This window comes from Lynx rufus, unplaced genomic scaffold (assembly GCF_022079265.1).
Source record: "Lynx rufus isolate CCGP_SWC_20201006 ecotype Redwood Valley unplaced genomic scaffold, mLynRuf1.p SCAF_26, whole genome shotgun sequence".
Taxonomy (NCBI): Eukaryota; Metazoa; Chordata; class Mammalia; order Carnivora; family Felidae; genus Lynx; species Lynx rufus.
This window is the reverse complement of record NW_025814841.1, coordinates 11,831,754-11,844,001: the sequence shown is the minus strand read 5'-3', so window position 1 is coordinate 11,844,001 and position 12,248 is coordinate 11,831,754. Positions and strand designations below refer to the sequence as shown.

Sequence of the window (12,248 nt, the reverse complement as noted above, 5' to 3'; positions counted from 1 at the left end):
TTTCAAGCATTTTGACTATTCTTGACTTACCAGCTGAATGGTCTTCAAGGGTCTGTTCATTTTTCCTTGTATCTGAGATCATGTGGGCTGCCTCACACATGGCTCTTCCAACTTCTTTTACTTGGGTCCCATAGTAGAACAGAGTCACTTTAATGATTCATTTTTGTCCTCTTTACAAGCAATTAGGACACTGACTCCACTATTATTTCTATGAGTTCATAAAATGATTTTGTCTAGCTTTTTTCTGCAAAGCCCATTGTGTATTGTGGTTTGACATCATTGCCCAAAGTTGAAAAGAACGTTTCACCTGGTAGAATACCAACATGTTTTTATACCTACAGTGAACAGAGGTGACATTCTGAGCTAGTTCTGCATCCTGATGTCCTCCTGTTCTTGAACCCTAATCTATGAACATACTTCTACTTGAGTTCTGTACCTTGTTGAAAATTAGAATCATAAACTCTGAATTTCTAAAATATGCTAAATGTGCTTGAGGCTTCACATATTATATTCATCAGTGCCAAACCAGAGGAGGTGAAAATGAGACTTTAGATCTTTAATTGGAAGAAAAGTTTTATGGAAATCTTGGCCTAGAACAGACTACTCCAGGGTCTTGGCTACTGTATGTTGATTGGTTTGGGTATAGAGTATGCTGCCTCTGTATGACTTTAATGTGGTTTTGGTTATAGATGAGCTTCCTCTCTAACCCCATCCTACTGACTTATTTAAGAAATGCTGAAGTAATCATATGCTCTGCACTGTCATCTTCTCATTACTCATACAAGTAATCATTTCATTCAATAACTATTTGCTCACTTCCTATTTGGCAGTTATTGGAAGGTGCCTGACCATGTCCTGTCCTGAGTTTGTCTACAACTATATTTATTTTCATATTCATCCTGTAATGTTTGTTCTATGTCTAGATTATTTGTATAATTTCTTTTTATTTTTATTTTTTTTCTTTTTAAATCTTGCTGTCTCTTTAAAGTTTATTTGGCTGTGTTTGTATTTATTTTTGTCACCTCTTACTTAGATAGCAACCAGACAGGGTGTGAGTGAGAAAATCAGGACAATTTTTTGGGGAGGGTTTTGATTCTATATTTCCAGTTTATAGGATGATGAAGGCTACCGTAGTAAGTTCAGAAAACCTAGGGATGTCACACATTGTTGCACAAGGACCTTCTAGTATTATAAACAAGTAGGCATGTTCTAAACTAAAACAAAAGTAGACCAGAACCTTACAATAAGGTTTTGCCTGGCAGTAATCCTTTCTCCTAAATACACCTGACCTCTCATTCATTATCAAGATAGCTGAATTCCATGACTTTAAATGATAGTCAAGGGGCACCTGAGTGGCTCAGTCAGTTGAGCATCTGACTTTGGCTCAGGTCATGATCTTGTAGTTCATGAGTTCAAGTCCTGCATCGGGCTCACTGCTGTCCATGCAGAGCCTGCTTCAGATCCTCTGTCCACCTCTCTCCTTCCCCACCCCCGCTTGCTCTCACTCGCACGCACTCTCAAAAATAAACATCAAAAAAAAAAAAAGATAGTCAAGATGTTCTGTCTTTCTACTATCACAAATTCACATGACAACTGATTATTTTGATGGTCACCAAATGATTTTTTTCTTTCATTTTTACATTACCAGTTATTCTGTTTTGGGCTTTATACGTTATTATAAATGTGGCGTTATATAATCCAGAGTCATTGTTTGACCTGTGGTTCCTTTATTATGTCATTCTCTTGCTTGAGTTTGGAGGTAGAATGTGGTAACAGTATTAAGGGAAACACTGTGCCTGGTGAAATGAAATCTAATAGATTGCTGCAAATGTCCACATTTAGCAATATGTCTGGTTTTTATAAAAGCAGCATACTTTCAGGGTATGTGTCCTGAGACAGTGATGTACTTGTCCAGTAGACAAGTCCTTAATCTAAGCGTGTTGTATTGTGTGTGGCACATGCCTCAGCAGGCATCTGACAAAAGTAGGGATCATGCTTTCCCAGCTGAAAAGCATGGATCCCTTTCTCCATAAGTGCTTCTCAAGCTTTAATATGCTTATGAATTACCTGGGGATCTTGTTAAAATGCAGGTTCATATTTACGAGGTCTGGGTTGGAGCTGAGGAGACACATTTCTAACAGACTCCACAGCGCTGCTGGTGCTGGTTTGCAGACCATGTTGGAAGAGTAAGGCTCTAAATCACTTCTCTTTTGCTTTGAGTATAGGTGCTGAATCGATTCTCTTCGGCCCCTCTTATTCCACTTCCAACCCCTCCCATTATTCCAGTACTACCTCAGCAATTTGTGCCCCCTACAAATGTTAGAGACTGTATACGCCTTCGAGGTCTTCCCTATGCGGCTACAATTGAGGACATCCTGGACTTTCTGGGGGAGTTTTCCACAGATATTCGAACTCATGGGGTTCACATGGTATTGAATCACCAGGTAAGAAAGTTACTTATCGAACGCTGACTTGCTTATTTTTATGATCAAAGGCTCTCTTCCAGTAAAAAAAAAAAAAAAAGAAAAAAGAAAAAAAGTACAAATGTTCATCAGCTGTGTAGTAAGTCTTTAAGGAAAGATTTAACTGTAAATGGAGGAGGTCTTTAAAATGGACTCCAGAAAGAATGCTGTCATTAGCCTGGTAATTTAAATTCAGCTCTGATTCCATCATTATTTATATCGGTCAAATTATTTGCCTCAGGAAGGAGACAAATACATTATTAGTCTAATACAACATTTTTCTGAGCTTTGCTGTTGTAGTGTGAAAGCGATTGTATATAAACCAATGAGCATGTCTGTGCATCAGAGTATTTTATATTTATAGACTGTTTAGAAATGGCTTATTTTATATGTATGACCTCAAATGACGTTTAGTAAAATGCGAAGTTAGTAAGGATTTGTATCTGTACCACCTGGAACAGTATGTGATCATAACAGGTGCTCAAATGTATTAATGAATTGTGGAGAAGTCTCCATCAAAGTGGAACCAAATTCTAACTGTATACAAGTATACTTATGAGTATATTAGCAGTAGTTCCTGGCTTGGTGTCCTTTGATTTTTGGTTAAATAAAATTAGTCCTATTTGTTGCTGAATAATTTACCAGCATTGTGTGCTATTATAAGCAGGACAAAATTTCTAAAAACCCCTAAGCCAAGCAATTCTAATTAAAATTTTGGAACTCTCTATTAAAAGCAAAGTTGAATTTTTGAAAATGTTTTCTTAGTATTATGGTTTAAATATAGATTTGTATTGGAAGTTTCAATATTTTTCTAAATTGGAGTGGAGATTTGGTCACATTCATAACCACAATCCTGTCCCACTGGAAAGTACATCCCTCTGGGGATGAGGAATCAGAAAACATCCTGAGCCTCTGGCTTGGGTTTCCACACCAGCACATGCTCATTCTTACTCGTATGTCAATATTAAGCTACGCAACTTTTTATCTTACACACCCTCAGCATGCTTCACTGGGGGGAGTCGTTTTAAATAAAACCTCCCCACAATTCAGCATCACCAGGGGATTATTTTGTTTCTCTTCGAGCACCATTTCTAATAACCTAGGGGCTATTATAATTCTTTGATTAACCACAGTAGACCTATTTGTCTCTTATTGACCCACATGACCTATTATGATTGCACTTGGGAGAAATGCTTCTTTAATGATGGACAAGCTTTTAGCTGCCTCAAAGATGTTAGGTTTCCATCTTGGACTGGGTTTCCATGGTATCCCTAATTTCCCTGGTATGGTAACTCTTATGGTAACTTGCATGGTTATAATTTGCACTACATAGTCCCTTAGAGATTTTTAAAGAAATCCATAAAAAAGGAATCTTAAAAACTGATTGTGTCTTTTTCTCCCCCACAAAATGTCCATGTTAAATAAAGCCAAGGTGTTCTGGTTCTGTGAAACAGAAATCTAGTGTGGTTTTAAACAGGATTTTTAGCAAGCTATTAGTAATAGAGGAAGTGTCTATAAACACCTGTCTGACCAAGGTTTAAGATGGAGGTGCCAGGGAAGAGATGAAAGAAGGGCTCCCACGCAAGACTTTTAGTACAGCTTTCACCAACCCCCACGGTGCTTTGCATCTCCCGTTTCCTTATCCCCCTTCTCTATTCCTAAGCCCACGTCACCACCTAAGCTTCAGGGAGAAGGGAAAGGGATGTTGCAGGTCAATGATAGACAACTGAGAGCCAAAAGAGAACACTGGTTTAGTCAGCTTCTTGTAGGAGGATACATAAAGCTCTTATACTGGTTCTATTCCTAGCTTTTCTCAATCAAATAAGATTTAATCAGGTTTTTCAGAAATGCAAAACCCAATATACAATCCTAAACTTTGAAACCACAGTTACAAGGAGACCCTTTCAAAACCCTGTAAATCTGATACTAATAGAAATGGGAAAGGATCACTTTTAGCTACAAGCCCTCAAAACTGTTTCCAAGGTTTTGTGGGCCATTCTGGTGATTAGGTGATGAAATGCGAATCAGATTTCAGTAGACAACACTTGTCACCCAGATTTTGTGGCTAAAACGTCTGTACTATGGGTGATTGTCACTTTGCATGTTTTGTAAGCAACCATTTCCTTGTTGAAGGAGACAGTCTCCTTTTGTTTTTATTCTTCCCCCACACGCTCAGGGCCGCCCATCAGGAGATGCCTTTATCCAGATGAAGTCTGCGGACAGAGCATTTATGGCTGCACAGAAGTGTCATAAAAAAACCATGAAGGACAGATATGTTGAAGTCTTTCAGTGTTCAGCTGAGGAGATGAACTTTGTGTTAATGGGGGGCACTTTAAATCGAAATGGCTTATCCCCACCGCCATGTAAGTTACCATGTAAGTTTTTCTTGGGTCTTGGCGCTATTCTACGCTATATGCTGGTAGGTGCTTAAGCTGCTTTCATAACTTTCTGTGCCCCTGGTTCTTTCTAAGGCAGGTGAGATGGTTACATAAGGCTTTCCCATCTGAAATCGGTAGTATCTGGTAATCATTTAAGACCTTGGTTGTGGACACCCATAATTAGAGATGCTACGAATACCTCCTTTCAAATTATATTCTTGCTTTTCCAGTGATAAGCACTTGATTTCTGAAGCTTAGTGTGCTCAAGATAAGCACTGACTCTGAGAGGCAACCTGGCTATGTAGATATTTTAATACGCATTTAAAGGTAAAATAAATATGGCTAGATCCTTTTTCTTTTCCTTCTTGTTTTTTTTTTTTTTTAAAAGGGTGATTGATGCCCATTTTGCATTTTTAATTTTTTGAGCATTAAGTATGTCTTTGCAAAGGACAACCTGGGGAGCATTTCTCTTGCTTTCCAGGATATCTGTTATGAGTAAGTTAGTAAAAAAAAAAAATATATATATATATATATATATATATATGTATATATACACACACACATATATATATATATATACACACATAAATGCGTAAATAAATTAGCCAAAGTTTCCATTGGATCGCAGGATCAGTGCTTAATTTCAAGCCATGCTCTTGCTCATTGGCACCTGGGTGCAAGCCATCTGGAATCCTGTTTGAGAGGAATAAGCCCTTTAGTCTGGAAACCACGTTCTGGATAGTGAGGGACATTTGGGGATCTTATGTTAAGACTTGAATCTTTTTGACACAGTTTTCACTTTTGAATAAGACATACCTTGTTAGGAGTCATACTGGGTATGTTCAAAGAATGTAGCACTTGGAATGTAGTTCAAAGATGACTGAGAAAGCAAACTGGATTATGTGCTTGATCCCAATAAAATGAGGAGTGTTAGGACATCGCTTTCTAATAAAGAGTATCTTTACCAATGAAACTATTTGATAAAGTATTTTTCATAGAAGATTCGGTGGGGCTTAATCCTTTTTTTCCCCTTTGGACTTCCTAAATGCTAATATTCTATTTACCTGCTGCTTGCTGTTGGTGAATAGGAGTTGATGACTAATGGCTATCAAGTTTTGAAAACTTGTGATTGGGTTTAAGCAGTATCTTAAAGTAATCTTAGTCCTATGTATCCTGTCCATAAACCACTGATAATATCAGTAACTTTCAATTTCCTTTAGTGATAATGTTATCAAACATTGTGAGATAAGGGAATTTCTTTGTGATGTATAACCCAAATTATTCTGCTGTGGTATCCTTTTACTTCTCTCTTCCTAGTGGAAAACTGGTCAATACAGACTTTCTTCTTAAGACTTCATTTTTCCCCCTTTCCTCCTACAGGTCCTAAAATAATAGAAAAAATTAAATTTTTTTTTGTAAAAATAGATTTCCATGTATTTTAATATTCTTCAAAAATTTTAACCCAAATTAACTACTTACAAGTGGAAGACATACTCATTTAAAAAATAAAAATAAAAAATAAAAGAATTCTAATCAATACATTGTAATATTATGCCTGTTCTGGAGTTTTTTTTCCCTGCCAACTCTAGGTGATTTCCTATTTTTACAGCAACCAAAAAAATTAGGGAAATTGCATATATTTTTTATCTACTCTCAATGACTAAAGAAGTTAAAATAGTGATTGGAAATTCCCCACTGAGGAGTTTCTTGTTCAATGTGGAAAGAAATGCTGCTACAGTCTCAGTGGTTTAAAGTTTAAAACATTAATTTGTTCATTGAAATTTTAACTTTTGCAAAAAGTTGAACATTGGAAGGTGAATTCCACTTTTCTAATCTATGAATGTATACATCTGATTTTCTCTTAGGGGTATAAGAATAGCTCTTTTCAATTGAGGGAAATCCAAATCTGGGCAGCCTAATCAGTTTTGTTATCAAAAATTTCTACCTTTCTTTATATTGTCACATAATGAATTACTTGATAGTTCAAAAGCAAGATATAGGCATAAGCTTTATAATTTTCTGTATGACTTAGTGCCTCAATTTGTTCTGTTTGCCCTTTTGTGGAGTCTTGAAGGCCAGGAATCATAATTTTAAAATTTATGTACATTAAGGACCAAACATGCATCACAGTTTTTGTTGAATTATGAAGGAGATACCTAAAAGTTGAATAGGAGATCGATATGTTGGTCTTTGGTTTATGTACCCCCTCTCAGACTCTTACTCATCACCATACACGTGTAGAAACTTTTAAGAAAAGCATAAGACAAGGGGTGCCTGGGTGGCGCAGTCGGTTAAGCGTCCGACTTCAGCCAGGTCACGATCTCGCGGTCCGTGAGTTCGAGCCCCGCGTCAGGCTCTGGGCTGATGGCTCAGAGCCTGGAGCCTGTTTCCGATTCTGTGTCTCCCTCTCTCTCTGACCCTCCCCCGTTCATGCTCTGTCTCTCTCTGTCCCAAAAATAAATAAACGTTGAAAAAAAAATTTTTTTTAAAAGAAAAGCATAAGACAATAGAGATTTTCCTGTGAAAAGGTATCCCTTGGGCCTCTGTTATTTACAAACTATATTAGATAGTTCCTGGTGTAGAAATTAAAGTCAGGAATTCCAAATTCAGGCCACCCCTCAGTTATCTCTTCTGTCGGGTGCAGATGGCCTGGATAGTTATATTCATCCCGCTTGATAAAGCCACTGTCTAGTAATGAGTCTGATTTAAAAGGGTTATGGGGCCTGGAAGATGTTGAATAACTGGAAGTTAATAGAATTTCATCCTTTTCTGTTTTCTGTTTAAACTGAGCTTTTTATCAGCTGACGCTTGGAAGCCTTGAACATATATTTCTTGAGAGTTATTTTTCAGGTTACATGTGGTCTTTTCTTTTTTTTTAATTATTATTTTTTTATATTAAATATGATTTATTGTCAAATTGGTTTCCATACAACACCCAGTGCTCATCCCAACAGGTGTCCTCCTCAATGCCTGTCACCCACTTTCCCCTCTCCCCCACTTAATTATTATTTTAGAGAGAGCATGCGTGAACAGAGGAGAGGGACAGAGGGGGAGAGTGAGTGAGAGAGAGAGAGAGAGAGGAAAAAAAAATCTTAAGTAGACTCCTTACTCAGCACAGACCCTGATGTGGGGCTCCATCCCAGGACCCTGGGATCATGACCTGACCCAAAATCAAGAGTCAGGTGCTCAACCAGCTGAGCCACCCAGGCACCTCTGTTGTCTGTTTTTTAAAAACAGGTCCAAAAAGTTAGATTAGCTTCAAATCCCACCTTCTGGGTTTTGTTTAGGTGGAAATAATGCAGTTAATCTATTCTTAGATCCATTCACTCTGGTGTCATCTATGCTTGGGCATAATGCATGGAACTGGTTAAGTTTTTATCATAACAATTTGCATCTCATGCTTACTACAGAGTAGTTAATAAGATGAAAGAACAGCCAAGCTCTCTAAAGGGCAACAACAACCCAGCTTTTAATTTGAAGTTATACTAGATGTGAGTCCTGTGTTTGTTTCCTCAAAGGGTTAGTTTGTAGTAACTGGCACTCAAGAGTAGAAAATAAAAATGAGGGGTGCCTGGGTGACTCAGTCGGTTAAGCATCTGACTTGGGCTCAGGTCATGATCTCGTGGTTTGTGGGTTCAAGCCCCGTGTCGTCTTCTGTGCTGACAGCTCAGAGCCTGGAGCCTGCTTCGGATTCTGTGTCTCCCTCTCTATCTGCCCCTCCCCTGCTCTCTTTCTTTCTTTCTTTCTTTCTTTCTTTCTTTCTTTCTTTCTCTCTCTTTCTCTCTCTTTCTCTCTCTTTCTCTCTCTTTCTCTCTCTTTCTCTCTCTTTCTCTCTGTCTCTCTCTCTCTCTCTTTCAAAAATAGACAAACATTGAAAAAAATCACATCATGAAATGGTTGAAAAGACATAAAAGTTCACTTGCTAATTGGTTTCTCCCAATTTCCAGGTATTTGGGTTTTCAGATTATTTTTAGGTGTTATCTGTGTAATCAAAAGGAAGTTATTTGGACATTTTAATCAAATTTTGTATGAAGGATCAGGATTCAACGATTGATGAGTTGAAGATTCACCAAAAAATTACCAACCTAAAAAATGTTTTTACAGATTTGTAGGAGATTACACATTTGAGAAAGTTCACGTTGGTATAAAGAATTCAGAAAATATTAAATCTATGCAATAATAAAAAAGCTGCTTGGGATGACAGAGCTAGTCTCTTCAAAATGTATGGATGTGTGGAATGCTGACCTATGGCTTTAGTGTTAGCATATGTGTCAGTTGTGACAAATGGGTCTTAAAGTCTCTCTCTTTGCTTATTTAGGCCTGTCTCCTCCCTCCTACACATTTCCAGCTCCTGCAGCAGTTATTCCTACCGAAGCTGCCATTTATCAGCCCTCTGTGCTTTTGAATCCACGAGCACTACAGCCCTCCACGGCATACTATCCGGCGGGCACCCAGCTCTTCATGAACTACACTGCGTACTACCCCAGGTGAGGCTCGGGTGGAAGTGGAAGCGAAGGACAGAAACAAAGGACTCCTTTGATGGCCAGTGCCTGGGTTCACAAAAGAATATTGTCTGCCATTGAAGGTTAGGATGGCGGGCAGCAGCCTCTGTCCTATCTCTCTGACCACAGAGGTTGTTTCGAGACCAAAATAAGTTTATTTTTTCACCACGTATTGACAGCAGGATCTTTTAGGTTACTCACGGAGACAAATTTCCTTTGTTTCCTGCTCCTGTCTTAGGACCATAAGTAAGTAGCACTGTAAGTATTGCAACAGCGTGGCAATATCATGTAACTGGATTTTAAAACAGGAAAATCCATAAGAACAATTATATTTTTAAGTAGCATCAATTCATATGTAGGCCCATAATAAATAAAAACTTTTAAATTTTACAGAACTTGTATTTTGTTCGCCCCACCCCACCCCAAACCAGTACTAACAAGTCCAAGATGAGATTCGTCAGTACTTTTCTTGGAATCAACATATTTTTAATCCAGTTCATTCTTTTGAGTTCTGTTCAATTTCTGGAAGGCAGGAGGTATAATGGAGGGAAAGCTGTTGGTCTGGAAGTTAGGAGACCTGAGATTTAGTCTCAGCTCTTATTCTAACTGGGGCAAGTCACTTAAGTTTTCTGGTTCTTAAAATATGATAAGATTGACCAAGTTTTTGAAGTCCCTTTCACGTCTGACTGCTTGTGAATCTAACTTGGATGTATAATGACATCTCAAAATTTTGTTAAATTTTCTTTTCAAAAAAACTGTTTAGCCAGTAACCAGTTCATGTTATTAGAATAAAATTTTACTTTGGTGCAAGCAATATTGCTCAAAAATTTTTAGCTTATCCCAGGCCTTATTTTTCCTTCCCAAGCTATTTGACTGCATGTTTTGAGTACGTCCACCAATACGTAAGTGAAGTTTTTTGATAAGTGATCTGGAAGTAACCTATCCGATCCCCATAGTTGCCATGTCACATTGTAGTTTTCTTCCTTCTCCATCTAGTTTTTGAGAATGGAGCAGAAACTGTAGAATCTCTAGCGGTGAAGCTTGTAACCACAGTTCATTACATTTGTTACTTAATTAGACATTTTAAAAATATTCACTAATGTTATTATACATGTTCTTTTCTTTCTTTCTTTAAGAGAGCACATGAACAGGGGAGAGGGGCAGAGGGGGATTGAGAGAGAGAGAAGGAGAAATAGAGGCTTAAGGAGAACCACGCTCAGTTCAGATACCACCATGGGGCTCCATCCCATAACCCCAGGGTCATGACCTGAGCCAAAAATCAAGAGTCAGACGTTCACCCGACTGAGCCACCCAGGTGCCCCACAGCTATTCTTTATTCTACTGGGGAAGAATAGGGAGGAAGCAATACTAGTCAGTTGGCCATCTTTTGAAGGTTTGAAGAAGCTCAGAAGCATGAATGATTGTTCATGGTTGAGTACTGTGTCAGGTGCCCAGCCGAGTCCCAGTCTGTCACCTTCTCTGGACCCTGTGACAATCACTTGGCTAGTAGTGGGTCCTGGTTATAAGAGAGATCTTTGTCTACACCATCAGAATGTCAGGAGTGAAAAAGCATTGTTCCTTTGGGTGCTATTTCTCAACTCTAGAATACATTTGCAGAGTATTCGATTCCACTGTTGACTTGTAAGCTGGATCCTATGAAAAGAAGGAATCCCTTAGAAATAGCTAGCTATCGTGGTAAGATGGGAACTTAAGTCTTGAATGGAAACCCCAAAGGCAGGAGGAACTGACATTTATGGCTTGATAGCTCCTGTAATTTCATGCCCTTGTCTGTAGGTTAATTTTTTTCTAGTAGTTTTGAAGTTGGTAAGGTCCTCTTGTTAAGTCTAAGAGTATAGAAATATAGTGAGTAAAAGTAGACTCCCATTTTATAAACGTCTAAGTCCAGAAGCAATCACTCTTATTGGTTTGAGAATACACACATATGTTTGCATTTCTAAATAGTGTGGCATACTTAACATGTACTGCTCATTTGTTCCTTTTTTATTTTTGGGAGAGAGAGTGGGGAAGGGGAGCAGGAGAGAGAGGGAGACAGAGCCTGATTGGGGGGCTTGATCCCACAACCCTGGGATCATGACCTGAGCGAACATCAAGAAACAGTACAGTCAACCGACTGAGCAACTCAGGCACCTGTTTCTTTCCTTTTTTTTTTTTTTTTTTTTTAAACCTGCCATGAGAGGTTTAAACTTATGCATGATGTCACAAGGGTGAAAATACATGAGAATTTAACAATTCCTTTATTTTTAGACCTCTAATTGAAAAAAATTTTTCTCAGGGCACCTCGGTGACTCAATCAGTTGAGCATCTGACTTTGACTCAGGTCATGATCTCACAGTTCGTGAGTTCACGCCCCATATTGGGCTTGCTGCTATCAGCATAGATCCTGCTTCAGATCCTCTGTCCCCCTTCCTCGCTGCCCTTCACTGCTTGTACTCTCTCTCAAAAAAAAAAAAAAAAAAAAATTAAAAAAAATTGGTTCTCTATTAAAGTTTGTATTGATCTTTAAGTACATCTATTTCTGTAGGACAATTTCACAGAAATGAAATTTTTAATCAAAGATCATGTGTATTAAATTTAAATTAATACTTTCAAATAACCCCTAATATTTCATTATTTTAATTGACATTTCCCTAATTGTAATGAAATTGCCCACATAAACAAGGTGTTGAAACATGGGAATGTCCTCTTATTTATACTGCAAAATCTAGAATAATTTTTAAAAACGAATTCCAAAAAACTATAAAATAGTTCACAGTTTTGGAATAATACCACTAAACTCTAATCTGACATGACTATAAAGCATTTGAGGCTATTGAAAAATTGCTGCGTAAGTTTTCATGTATATTTTGACCATATTCCCTGATAAATGGAGAAAGTCTTAAGAGAGC

The 12,248-nt window shown here is 38.0% G+C and overlaps 1 protein-coding gene across 3 annotated transcripts in view; it reads left to right on the top strand.

Moving 5' to 3' along the window:
* ESRP1 (epithelial splicing regulatory protein 1) overlaps positions 1-12,248 on the top strand; it is a 53,431-nt gene that overhangs the window by 23,889 nt on the left and 17,294 nt on the right. For 2 of the 3 annotated variants that reach the window (XM_047088988.1, XM_047088987.1), the window contains exons 11-13: positions 2,226-2,444; positions 4,639-4,837; positions 9,159-9,327. In XM_047088988.1, the coding sequence (XP_046944944.1) occupies positions 2,226-2,444; positions 4,639-4,837; positions 9,159-9,327 (587 nt within the window). The remainder of the gene's footprint in view (positions 1-2,225; positions 2,445-4,638; positions 4,838-9,158; positions 9,328-12,248) is intronic. The other variant, XM_047088989.1, reaches the window with a different exon arrangement.